Source organism: Petaurus breviceps, unplaced genomic scaffold (genome assembly GCF_028583685.1).
Source record: "Petaurus breviceps papuanus isolate PSGF00001 unplaced genomic scaffold, PetGlider_PUasm1.0 216, whole genome shotgun sequence".
In the NCBI taxonomy this organism is placed as follows: Eukaryota; Metazoa; Chordata; class Mammalia; order Diprotodontia; family Petauridae; genus Petaurus; species Petaurus breviceps.
Window position 1 is genome coordinate 313202 of NW_027185867.1, and position 14334 is coordinate 327535.

The following is a 14334-nucleotide window of genomic DNA, read 5'->3' on the forward strand; positions in this document are numbered from 1 at the left end:
GTCCAATTTTAGGTCCTACCTTCAACTGAACTTTTTACGTGTCCCTTTCTTTTACATATGTCCCTTGGGAGTGCATTCATAGAAATTTATCAAACTAAAATTTAATTGACCTTTGCAGTCATTATAAAAATGTAGATAATAAAATTTAATGGCTAAATTTAAGTCTAATTATATAAAAATTCCTAAAAAAGCATAGTACCCTTTCTGTCACCCAGATTTTTAGCTTTATTTGAAAAAGACCAGATTTTCTGAGTTGTATATCCTGTGATCATAAGTGAATATGAAAACTAATTTATCTAATTCATGTAATCCTTTATTCTGAATTTTAAATCAAAATTAAATTTTCACTTCATCCTTTGTCCTACAGTATCAGATTTCTGCGACCATTTGTTTATAAACTTTGTTTAGTGAGTTAGAAGCAAGAACTGTTCTTGTAAAACTAAGATGTGTCTTTATGTCATATTCCTGAAAAATAAAATACCAGGTTACTTCAGTATGCATGAATAAAAGATTACTCAAGTATGATTTTGTTAAAGTTGTAAAAAAAAAACTGAGGTCCAACTATAAAACCTGTTATCATTGTTTTTCACAATCACTAGAATATTTGCAAAATACTTCCAGATTATAATAAATAATCACTGAGTCAAAATGGGAAAATAAAGAATTTAACCAGATGCAACTTGAATGTATAGAGCATCTTTTATTTTTTCACCAATATCTTGTCACTATTGCTAACCAGAACTTAAATAAAGAAATAGTTATAAAATGGAATAGAAAATAAACTCCTTGAAGAGTCTCCATGTGAGTGTGTATTTATAAAGAACTTAGTTATTCCAAAGAACAAAGATATGAAAGAAAAATTTTCCCAGATTCTCAGCACAATTTCCTTGACTAGGAAGGATCAAGTTCAGAATGGTTTGCATCAAGGTTGCTGTATGTAACTAAAAACTTATGTAACAAACCTTTCATCATTTTGAAAGAATAATTAGTTAAGAATGTTTTATCTTACATAAGAATATATGTATATATCAATAATATGTAGCTTAAATAATATAATTCTTTGGCAAAATAAGTGATGGTGGGAAATTAATCTTAACTTCTAAATCACATTTACTAGGAAGTCAGAGGAAGCCTACAAAAGATAAAACATTTCTTACCTAATTATTCTTTCAAAATGAGTAAAAAGATGACAGAATAGACATTTTCTCCAATCCCCACAACCTCTCAAACCTCTTCAAAACAGAAATAATGGACCAAAGATAAAGAAATTTCAGGTGTTTCCATGGTCTTAGAAACCCAGAATCCAAAAGAAAGTTGAAGAAAAACCCAGGAACTAACATTCACTGAACCTGAGCTCACTTAGCACCCTTTCCCCACATCCCACACTATTGTCAGAGAAGCTGCACTAGCAGCCCCAAGGATATGACATAAGTTTACATCAAAACCCACCCCTAAACTGCTGTCACCCCTTCCCTCTTTACAAGGCCATAGAACCCCAGCTCCAGACTGGAAATTTCCTCAGGCCATAACAACTAGCCTGGCCACAGTACTTCAGGAGTAAAAATCTGCCAAGGGCTGCAACATGAAAGCACCAATGCCAGTGCCAGGAAAGTCAGCCTCTGAACTGTTGATGCCAACAGGCTCTAAACTGCCAGTATTTATGCCAAAGAACCAAGGAACAGAGGGAATGGGACAGATCACCATTGCATTTTAGTATGTCATTCATAACACATTAGAAGGATCAGAGAGTTTTAAAAAATCTAGTCAAACAAAGCAAAGGAATAGACATTCTAAGTAATTTTTTTTAATTTCAAAGATGTATTACCTTTCTTGCTAACAAAAGAAAAGAATTATGTTTTTTCTTAAAAATTCCATTGTCCTCCAATTTATGCCATTCTTCAACCACTGATTTAACTTTGATGGAGTACAGCAGTTAGAATACTTTTTTATTTTATTGTTAGCACTATATTTTTGCTGTCCTTCTAAATCATCCATAACTGAGAAATAACTGATTTACCAAAATAATTACCTTTACACATTAAAGTATTTATATTTGAACATACTAATTTTTTTTGCACCTTCCAAGTAATTCACTTATATCCATTTTGGTTTCTCAACACTTTTTTATATTTCTTTTCAGGGTTACTATTATGAAAGATAAAGATACCAGGAAGAGTAAAGGTGTTGCATTTATTTTGTTTTTGGATAAAGAATCAGCACAAAACTGTTCGAGGGCACTGAACAATAAGCAGGTAGGCCAGTTATCTGCCTGATCACCCACTCAAAGTATAAAGGGGATAAAAGGTGAAAATAAAGTTCAAGAGAATTCAGTAGATTGACTGGGAAAATATGTAAGAAATGAAAAAGCTGCAAAGCTTCATTGTCCTTCACGTTTCCAAAATAAAAAGAGGATTCAAAAGTGAAAGAAGGTAGGAGGCCCATTGCTCACTAGCACTTGCTTCAGGTAATCAGGCATCCCTGTTTTGCAGTAACTAAAATTAATTTTTAAAGAAATCACTTTGGAGGTTTGGGAAAAAAAGGAATTCTCTAATTTGTAAAATTTGCATTTTGCCTTATTTTCCCCCTTGGTTTAGTTATTTGGGAGAGTGATAAAAGCAAGCATTGCTATTGACAATGGAAGAGCTGCTGAGTTTATCCGAAGGCGCAACTACTTTGATAAATCTAGGTGCTATGAATGTGGAGTAAGTAGAACACTTTACAAAATTTTCTGTACATTATTCTTCAATGTGTTTCACATCCATCTTCCATTAGTGGTAGTTATCTAGTACTCTGCTTAGTAAAACTATGATGTAAGGAAGATGTATATGAAGAGTCTGAGTATCTGAAGCAGCCCTAAGAGGAATTTACTGTGTTCGGATATAATTTTTCTTTGCCATGATTTTCAGTTTTGTAATACATGCCAGTTATCAAGTTAATTTCCTTCAACCTGGACTGCATAATCAAGGTTTGAGTGAATATAAAATGAAAAATCACTTGGGTATTCAAGGGGATCTACGAGCTCACCAGTTTGTATATTCTTTCCAATAATTCATTTCACAGCCCATCTGTTCCTTCCTATCCTCTGCAATTTGTGTTCATATTCTCCCATGAATTTATCCCAGTGGATTTACCCATATGGTGGGGGCCTTCCTCAGTTTCCCCAGAAATTGCAAGAATACTAGTAGAGCACATAGACTATCCATTGATTATACTTAACCTTAACCAATCCTTCTTTTACCCTCAGACCATTCCCTGATAACATCCTCTTCTTTGAAGTTTCTTATTTGTTAAATAATAAATATTTTAAATACTTAAATAGTTTCTTATTTGTTAAATGTTGCAGCCTATTCACATCTACCTTATGACTCTATTGTACTCTACGTAATGCCCACTTTTTATTTTTTAGAGATTATACTTTTCCATGACTTGCAAACATTCTGCAACACTAGATATTAAAAAGACAGGACTTTGTTTTGACTGTTTATATGTGTGTATGTACATAGACATATATGTATACACAGATATATACACACACATATATAAATTTGGGACTATTAAAAAAGCTTTACAGTTTCCTGAGAGAAATACAACCTACTCTTCTGTTTAATTCTGATTCCCTCAACTCATTTTCCAAATATACTGACTGTACAAGATGTATAAACTGATGGACAAGCAATAAAGCTTGTTCTCCTAACTGCAGTCGACAATCAGAGAGATAGGCATTCCTCGTTGCTTTTCCTTTCATGGGTGGTTAAATCAAACTCTTTTGAATGAGTATAGAACTCTTTCATGGGACTCTGCAGCATTCTAGGATTTGATTTAACTAGGACAATTTTATCTGCAGAAAGAAACAAATAAAGGACCTCACTATTCATAAGGAATCCCTTTTGACCTTGGACTTAGTACCGTCTTTCTTCTATGATAGTAATACTCCTTTGGCTAGAATGGTCTTCCTGTTTTTTGCCTCCCTTGATATTTTGGGGTTTTGGGGATTGGGGGGTTTTTTTGCGACTTCCCCCAAGTTTTATTTGTTTTTAATTATTAATTAATTTTTAGTTTTCAACATTCATTTCCATAAGATTTTGAATTCCAAATTTTCCCCCCCATCTCCCTTCTCCCCCCCACCCCAAGATGGCATACATTCTGATTACCCCTTCTGCCAGTCTTCCCTCCCTTTTATCACCCCCCTTTTCCCCTTCCCCTTTACTTTCTTGTAGGGTAAGATAGAATTCTATACACCATTGCCTACATATCTTATTTCCTAGTTGCATGTAAAAACCATTTTTTTTTTTGCATTTGTTTTTAAAACTTTTGAGTTCCAAATTCTCTCCCTTCTTTCCTCCCCACCCACTGTCATTGAGGAGGCAAGCAATTCAATATAGGTTATACATGCAAAACACTTCCATAATGGTCATGTTATGAAGAAAGACTGACTATATTTCCCTACATCCTATCCCACTCCCCCTCCACATATTCTATTTTCTCCTAAGACCCTGTCACTTTTCAAAAGTGTTTGCTTCTGACTACTCCCTGCCTCAATCTGCCCTCCCTTCTATCATTCCCCCCATCCCCTTCCCCTTACTTTCCTGTACAGTAAGATACCCCAATTGAGTATGTATGTTATTCCCTCCTTAAGGCAAATCCGATGAGAGTAAGGTCCACTCATTTCCTGTCACCTCCCCCCTCTTCCCCTCCATTGTGAAACCTTTTTATTGCCTCTTATATGTGAGATAATTTACCCCATTCTGTCTTCCTTTCTCCTTCTCCCAATATATTCCTCTCTCACCCCTTTATTTTTTAGATAACATCCCTTCATATTCAACTCACCCTGTGCCATCTATCTATCTATCTATCTATCCTAATACTGAGAAAGGTGCATGAGTTACAAATATCATCTTTCCATGTAGGAATGTAAATAGTTAAACTTTAATAAGTCCCTTATGATTTCTCTTTCCTGTCTACCTTTTAATGTTCTCTTGATTCTTGTATTTGAAAGTCAGATTTTCTATTCAGCTCTGATTCTGTCATCAAGACTGCTTGAAAGTCCTCTATTTCATTGAATGACCATTTTTTCCCCTGAAGTATTACATTCAATTTTGCTAGGTAGGTGATTCTTGGTTTTAATCCTAGCTACTCTAACCTCCAGAAATATCATATTCCAAGGCCTTTGATCCCTTAATGTAGAAGCTTCTGGGTATTGTGTTGTCCTGATTGTATTTCCACAATTCTCAAATTGTTTTTTTTTTTTTTCTGGCTGTTTGCAATATTTTTTCCTTGACCTGGGAACTCTGGAATTTGATTACAATATTCCTAGTTTTCCTTTTGGGATCTCTTTGAAGAGGTGATTGGTGCATTGTTTCAATTTCTATTTTGCCCTCTGCTTCTAGAATATAAGGGCAGTTTTCCTTGATAATTTCTTGAAAGATGATATCTAGGCTCTTTTTTTGTCCATGGCTTTCAGGTAGTCCAATAAATTTTAATTTATCTCTCTTGGATCTATTTTCCAGATCAGTGGTTTGTTGTGGGTTTTTTTGTTTGTTTTGGTTTGGTTTGGTTTTTTTGCTTTTTGGAGGGGGGAAGGTAGGGCAATTGGGGTTAAGTGACTTGCCCAAGGTCACACAGCTAGATTTTGTGTGTGTGTGTTAAGTGTCTGAGGCTGGATTTGAACTCAGGTCCTCCTGATTCCAGGGCCAGTGCTCTTTTCACTGCACCACCTAGCTGCCCCCCAAGAAATTTTGAATAATTTGTTGTTCAATCATTTTCAGTTATGTCCAGTTCTTCATTTGGGGATTTTCTTGGCAAAGATAGAGAGGAGTGGCTTGTCATTCCTTCTCCAGCTCATTTTACAGATAAGGAAACTAAGGTAAACAGGACTGTGACTTGTTTAGGATCACACAACTAGGAAGTGTCTGAAGCCAGATTTGGGCTCATGAAGATGAGTCTTCTTAACTCTAAGCTCACTATGCTATCCACTGTACCACCTGTCAGCCCTGTGAATAATCTAGGTGTGTGAACAGGAGACATCAGTAGTTTTGTGCTCTGCTAAAGCAAGTAAGTTATAGAAGGATCTTATATTTTTTATATTTTTCAATCAGTTGTGTGATGGTAAATAGTAGTCTACTTTTTTCTTTGCTTGTAAAATTCTTCCTCATCCTTAAGCATATCCTCTTCAAGGATGCTTTTAGTGTGTGCTTAACTGATTCTCATAAAAACTTTATGCAGATGCAAAGAAAGAATTATATATGTTGGTAGTTGTGGATTTCTCCATCTCCTTTTTATTAATTTTGTTAATTAGGTCCGAGATTTTTCCATGTCTTTGGTCTTTTATTCTCCTTCATATATCTTGTAAATCAGTGTCTCAAATTCACCATCATGCATGCCCCTATCATGTCTACAGTATATATTTGTTCTATTCCAACTTCTTTTTTTATAATTTTTGACTTTGATTTAATACTTCTGTAAACATATCTAGCACTGTGATATTAGAATCCAAGCATGGTGGCTTCACTATCCTTGATGGTGAAAAATTTGTTATAAAAATCTTTACAATTCTTTTCCATTTTCTTTCTCTCTGTTATCCTTCTATTTTGTCTTTAAGGTGAATCTGCTTTGATGGATCTCTTGCCAAACTTTCTTTAAATTTTTTTTCCCTACACTGTTTTCCTCTGTTTTATGAGGTGTTTCTATTCATAATGTCTTTGGTGATCCAATTCATTAGATTTTTGGCTTGGCACATAAGTTGTGTTTGCTGACTGAAGCAATTTTTTAGACTTTTAAAGGTTTCCTTATTTTGGCAATTGATTTCTATCAGTTAAACATCTATATAAAAGTATTATATTCAAAATCTTATGGAAGCAAATGTTGGAAACTAAAAATTAATTGAAAATTAATAATAAAAGTACTATAATCCATCTATGTCTTCTTTTTTCATCCATTGCCCAAATATCAAACTATCAGTAAGCTGTTTAACTCATCAGGATTGAGTTGCTGTGTGTGTGTGTATATGTATGTATATATACATATACATACAGAAATATAACATATGCCATATATTTTTCTGATTTTTATTCTTTTATATAACTTTGTACTAATTTTGATATTTACTTTTAACATTAATAGTCTGATTTTACTGAGTCACTTTCCTGCCTATTAAAATGTAAGCTTTTTTTAATTTTTGGTGGTCATTCAGTGTTTGCCATAACCAAAACCTTCCTATTCTTTTCTTGAGAAAAGTTTTCATGGTGTATAAATGTATTTTCTGTGTTGTTTACAAGTTTTTATCCTCTCTAACTCCTTATTTGTGTTATACATTTTTCAATAATATATATTTCTTACCTTTCGATTTATCTATTACTATTTTTCCATTGAGTTCACCCAGTATCAAAGAATATTTTCTTTTCATTTAGAGAGTTTTATCAAGTTCTTCTTAAACTTTATGTGTGTCTACCAATTCATGTGCCTCTCTGTTTCTTCTGATTTTGATTTATAGCAAGAACATTAAAAGCGATATAATTTAGTTCCTCTAGTAGTCTGGCCATGCATTGACCTTTAAACAAGGTTCTTACATTTAGAATACCAAATAAAAAACAAATTAAAATTTGTTTGATGATCTTAAAACTATGATTCTCAGCACCATTTTTTTGTGTTTGATTTTAGCACTTTGCCATTAACTCTGCAGAAGCAGAAGGAGTGGGACCATATGTATTTTTCTTTTTTTTTTTTCCCATGGGTTTCCATGGCTTAAGAAGTCATCTTCAAGTGACCAGGTTACTGGTTATCTAACTTAATCCCCAAACTGAAGACACAGTCTCTTTCTCAGATCATACTTGAAACCTTTCCAGCATGGTAGAACCTGCTGATGCTTGTAATCTCTGGCCAGTTAGGTCAGCTCAGTTCCACAGAGGCATAGGAGTAGGACTTTGTGGAGAACAAATTACTTCTTTGAAAATTTGCAGAATATTTCATCTAATAGTGATATGATTTCAGTAGCTGTTACCATTATTCTCCAGGTACTAAGAATCCACCAAAATGCAGCATAAAATTAAATTATACTGTCTCAAACTACTTTCTTTAGCTAGGATATATGCTTTGTCTTTTTTTCCAAGTCATACATGTTCCCTTCTCTAGTTCTCATTGTAACCAACTCTAAATATTTGCAAAGCAGTTTCATGAAATTAAGAAAAGCGTAATATGGGGTGGCTAGGTGGCGCAGTGAATAGAGCACCAACCCTGAAGTGAGAAGGACCTGAATTCAAATCCAGCCTCAGACACTTAATACTAGCCATGTGACCTTGGGCAAGTCACTTAGCCCCAATTGCCCTACCTTCCCCCTGCAAAAAAAAAAAAGAGGACCATAGAATTTGATTTCTTAATGGTAGTTTTTACTGTTTCTCCCATAACTAACTTAAATGTTAAGGAATTTCTAACTGTTCCTTAGGACAACTAGGTGGTACACTGGATAGAGTACCAGGCCAGGAGTCAAATCTGAGTTCTAAGACTTAAGTTCAAACCTGGAGGGGCAGCTAGATGGCCTAGTAGATAAAGCACTGGCCCAGGAATCACAAGGATCAGAGTTCAAATCCAGCCTCAGACAGTGGCCCCCAGAGGCATGGCCCTTAGAGGCTCCTGCTGTTGCTGATGCTATTTACCGCTGATACAGAGACACACATGCATACTCATATACATTCAAATCTGGCCTCATACATTTACTAGTTGTGTGGCCCTGGGCAAGTCACTTAACCCCGTTTACCTCAATTTCCTCATCTGGAAAATGAGCTGAAGAGGCAATAGCAAACCACTCCAGTATCTTTGCCAAGAAAACCTGAAACAGCATAATGAAGAGTCAGACTCGATTAAAACAAGTGAAAGACAAAGTGTACTTTATCAGAGATGGTTTTATCTAATGATTATATAATCATCTAATGAAATGCCACCGTAGTTTCAGGCTGCTTTTACATGTTATTTTGTAGCCATCTACATTTGAGTTATTTTTAACATAGCAGAGTTTCAAGAATCACATGGCACACTGAGGCATAGCTACATTCCATTATGCATCGATCCCAGATCTATTGGAGCAGTTCAGTCTCCTAATTTTGAAATTTAAGTTCTTTTTGAGGCCAGAAGCTTTTTTTAAATCTTTAAGTAAAACTTGTAAAGTAATATGTAAAGTAATTATTTAACAATCTTATTCAAATTATAGATCAAGGAAATTCTGTATACATACTTTAGATTTTAGCAAAGCATTTGATAAAATATTTTATACTATTCCTGTTGAAAAGCTGGAGAGTATGGACTAGGCAATGACACATTTATATAAATTTACCATTGTTTAAATATTGAATGATTATTCTACATCAGTTTGGTCTCCAGTAGATTGCTCCAGGGATCTGTTCTTGGCTCTTCTTTTTATAATTTAAATTTTCTTAAAAAATTTATCAGTGATTCCAATAAAGACACAGATGATATTCTTATCTTCAGAAGACACAAAGCTGAGGACAGCTGACACGTTCTATGACAGAGTCAGTATCCAAAAATATCTTGAGTAGTTAGAGTTTGGGCTTAATAAGATGAAATTCAGTAGAAATAAACATAAAATTTTGCTTACCCTTTGGTTCAAAAAATCAACAAATAAAAGATGGTAAAGGCATAGTTGGACAGCAGTTGTTCTGAGAAAGATGTGACAGCAAACTATAAGTTTCATATGAGTTAGCTATAGGATGGGGTAGCCAAAAGAAGATAAATTTGGGTCTGTAATATTAAAACAAGCATAGCATCACAGAGTAAGGAGATGATAGTTTTCCTATACTTGTCCAAATCAGTCCAAATCTGTAGTATTGTGTATTTGGGGCACAATAATTTAACAATGATTGATACTGATAAGCAAGAAAGTAACTAGAGGAAGGCAACCAAGATGTAGAAGGTCCTTAAGTCCATGCCATATGGAGTTCAGTTTAAGGAAATAGGGATTCTAAGCCAGTAGAAGAGAAAACTCAGAGGAGATGTGATGGCTATGTTCAAGTGTTTTAATTTTTTCTGTTTGGTCCCAGAGGGTAGAACTAAGGGCAGTAAGCAGAAGTTTCAAAGAAGCATCTAGAAGTAGCACTGGTCGCCTTAACTGTGGATTCTGCCTCAGAGGTCTTCAAGCAAAATCTTGATGACTACTTGTCCAGGATACCATATTAGGGATTCCTTTTCCCCTCCCTTCGTTGTATTGGACTAATTGGTTGTTGAGGTCCATTACAACTTGAAAAATCTTTGATTTGTAGACAAACTTCATATAATATGAAAAAAGATTAAGCTCTATCATTCTAGTTTTTGGTTTTTGTTTTATTTTGCTTTTTTAATGATGAGATAAGGAATATTACTAGTGTCATAGTAATCTTGTGCTCGTTCTGACATGGCTTCTGTATTTATTTTTTAATTCCAACAACATATTGTTCTTAAAAACCACAAAAAAAAAAATTCCTGCTCACCAATTCAATACTTTTAATGTCTTTTTTTTTCCCTTAAATAATAAAAACGTAACAAAGGAAACAGGTCACCTAAGTTATGCTTGTCCTAAAAATGTGCTTGGAGAACGTGAACCACCAAAAAAGAAAGAAAAGAAAAAAAGAAAGAAAATTATTGAACTGGAAGAAGAAATGTATGTATATCATTCTTCTCTGAGAATAAGATATTACTTTGCCTAACATGTACCTACTCTGGGTCATATATGTTCTGATTTGAGAGAGAAGATATAGAAATATAGAGAGATATCTATATATAATATATACATATGTATAATATATGAAATATATACACACATGTGTGCATGTATATGTATGTGTGTTTTTCAGTGAAGAGGTGGAAGAAAGTGAAGATGAAGGAGAAGACCCTGCTCTTGATAGCCTCAGCCAAGCCATTGCTTTCCAGGTTAGTATAAGCTTCCATCTTCCTTCAGTTAGCAACTCACTAATTTTTGCATACTGCCAGAAACCACCTGTATGGGAATGCATGGGTTACAGGAGCCCCTTCCTATCACTACTTCTCTCTCTACCTTTCCACTCTTCCACATAAATCGGGGGAAAAATTTTTTCTGTCAAAATAGATGGAGTTGGAGGTAGCATTCCCAATGTTCTTTTAGATCGGTGGCCCACATGTTTTTCATAGTCTTGCCTCTGCTTCTACTACAGAGGCAAAATGAAACTGATTTTAATTAACATGTGACAGAAGAAATATCGTCATTTACCCATATCATTGTTTCTTGAAAAAACTCCACCAAAAAAGATAGAAAAGTTGTATACTTATCCATGGTGAGTACAAAAGAAATACCTTTGAAAATAGTGGATATGATTCCCTTAAAAATCATTATTTTTTTATGATACTATAGCTTGTGTTATTTAGTGTAAAAAACATAAGTCAGATTCTTTTTCCCAGACTGACATTTGGTGTTTATATAATGCTTAAATATTTTGCAATTTCCTCACAACAGTATTATGAAGTAGGTAGTAGAAATATTGCTGTTCCCATTTTTCAGATGAGGAAACAGGCTTTGAAAGATTCAGTCAGTGTCTTGCCTGTGATCATACACATCTTATTAGTGTTGGAGGTAGGATTATATCCCAAGTCTCATGCCTCTCTCCACTGCATTATTCATTGCATTACATTGACTTTCATTAAAAAGTATGCAAAAATAATTTTGCATAATAAAAATATCATTATAAATTTTGGTTATACTCAGTATAAAAGAATTAATATCTAAACATTTTTTCTTAAATCATATATAGCAAGCCAAAATTGAAGAAGACCAACAAAGATGGAAACCCAGTGCAGGGGAACCCTCAACATCAGATGATTCAAGACGCCCAAGGATAAAGAAAAGTGCATATTTCAGTGATGAGGAAGAACTTAGTGATTGAAATTGATTTGTTATGTACATATCACTGAAATATAAAAATCTTAAAGTACAGTTTAATTGACGTTAAAATTACCCATGGAATTTTGAATGTAAGGAAACATGTAACTAACCAGTTTTACACCTTAAAACTAGGATTACAAAGTTTACTTTCATAGGAAACCAAAAAAATAATTTAGAAGTATCATGTTTCTAAATTTATTTTAATAGAGTAATAAAAATACAACTTTGCTTCTAAAACTGTTACCTTTCTAAAACCATACCTAAATGCAACCTAACCAGTTGCATTCAGAATTAAGAAGAAAACTAAATTGCTAAATATTGTCATGAAGCCACTGCAGACATGCAGTAAAGAGCTAAAGCTTAATACTTACTGTATATAGCTACTAAAAAGTTAAGGCTTTCTTCACATTTCACATGTCAACTTGAGTACTTCTCAAATTTAATTTTTAAAAAAAGCTTCCTAAAAATTAAAGTCAGTGAGTTAATTGTATTTAGAAATGTTCTTTACTTAATTTCCCAAAAGAATTTTTTTAAAGGATGAATGGCAGGATTTGGGGGAAAGGGACAGAATTTACTATGTATTCTACTTATATAAAACATAAATTAATCGCATAAATAAATGGCTACCTGACGTGATGCTTTGGAATTTGATTCACAGTTACAACTCTAAAATCATTGCAAACTCACATCTCTTTGGATTCATCCATTGCCTGTTCATTACTGAATACCTACGTGAACAATTTTCAAATATCCATAAAGTATAATGTTTCTTCAAAAATGTCCCAGCTTAGCTTCTTCTACTTAAAAGAAGAAGGAAGGTATTTTACTGCACTTTTTAAAAAATCCTTTGAGAAAATAAGAAATGGGGGTGGCTAGGTGGTGCAGTGAATAGAGTACCAGCCCTGGAATCAAGAGGACCTGAGTTCAAATCCAGCTTCAAATGCTTGACACACTAGCCATGTGACTTTGGGCAAGTCACTTAACCCCAAATGACCTCCAAAAAGCAAAAAAGAAAAAGAAATTAGTTATAATAGTTCTGTATATTAGCCAAAAGTCTCATTATTCTTGGTGTTTTGTTTTGGGGTCATTCAATGAGTTCTCACAGCCCCATTTCCTCCAAACTCAGCATCATCACCTAATCTCCTTCCCTGATAACACAAAAAGTGTACCAGTTCCTCTCTAAGACTAAGTTCTCTGCTTATACCTAAGTTGACCATACATCTGTATGAACAGATACAGAGCAAAAGATATAGAACTGGGAGAATAATTTACACAATCAAAATAATGAAAAGGATGTCAGGGGTTATCCTAAAATGCAGTTCATCTGCAGGGGTAGCATGGACAGATATCTCTGGCATCTGGCCCATCCTTCTTCAAACTAAAATTTTACCCTTAAAGGAACTTTTCCCCTCAACTATCTCCAAAAGGGGTATTGGAAAAGAATTATATCTACCTTCCAACTTAAATATTTCTGGTCTAGGGGTATGAATCAGGTTCAAAACCAAAACTGGTTATTAACCCTCAGCTGAAGGGAAAAGAGTAGCCCCAAACTTACACATACCAACTTGCCCCTTTCCCATCAAACACTGGTTAAACTGAAGACCATCGCAAATGTGGCATAGTGATTAAATCCACACGTCCAAGCAAACAGCAAGCATAAATTGGAGATTTTTTAAAACAGGAATGCTAGAAAATATGCAAGACTTAAGGAGCCCTTTTCTGATGAGGTCATCTCAAAAGCAAGAGAGGCTTTCCCGAGGAAAAAGCTCAAAAATCACCAGGGAGGTAAGCTAAATATCAGAGACATGCTGAGGAAGCCATAATCTATTGAGAGACAACAACCAAACAAATGCCTACAAACAAGCTATGAACAGAATAAATAGGAAATAAAAGGTAGAAGGAACCATGATTGAGAAGTGTTGGAAAAGGCTTCCTCTAGATTGAAGATGGGAAGGAAACCAGGGAAGCTATAGTGTAATGTAATGCCAAGCAAAGACAACTTCCCAAGGTTCAAAATACCAGCATAGGTGCTCTCCATTTTATTCAGTGACAAACCAAGAACAGAGAAGATCAAAACATGACATCATTCAAAATACAGCATTTACTAAGGGTGATTAAATAATCTCCAAGTACTACCCCACCCCAGGACCTTCCAATCATTCAATCAATTACCAAGTCCTTGTTCTAAATACTACTCCACCCCTAGGCTGTACCTTCATTTAGTCCATCACAAAGCCCCTCTTCTCAAATGGAGATTAGTTTCCAAACATAAGTAAAGTACCTTCATTTGTTCAATCACAGAGCACAAAAAGGTCAAAAGTTCCCCACCCCAGGATCACAATTGAATCTACCCCAGAGTTACATCAAGTTTAAGCACAGCACTTAATACCCAAATGGAGGCCTTTTCTTCATCTTGACAAGAGGCAAGTTCTCAGCAA

The 14334-nt window shown here is 34.6% G+C and overlaps 1 protein-coding gene across 7 annotated transcripts in view; it reads left to right on the forward strand.

Annotated features, from left to right (window-relative positions):
- The window catches only part of ZCRB1 (zinc finger CCHC-type and RNA binding motif containing 1), a 54147-nt gene extending 41615 nt beyond the window's left edge, over nt 1-12532 (forward strand). For all 7 annotated transcript variants that reach the window (XM_069094203.1, XM_069094208.1, XM_069094206.1 and 4 more), the window contains 5 exons: nt 2141-2252; nt 2595-2702; nt 10530-10642; nt 10836-10911; nt 11766-12532. In XM_069094203.1, the coding sequence (XP_068950304.1) occupies nt 2141-2252; nt 2595-2702; nt 10530-10642; nt 10836-10911; nt 11766-11897 (541 nt within the window). In that variant the 3' untranslated portion in view covers nt 11898-12532. The remainder of the gene's footprint in view (nt 1-2140; nt 2253-2594; nt 2703-10529; nt 10643-10835; nt 10912-11765) is intronic.
- Nucleotides 12533-14334: the final 1802 nt, after the last annotated feature.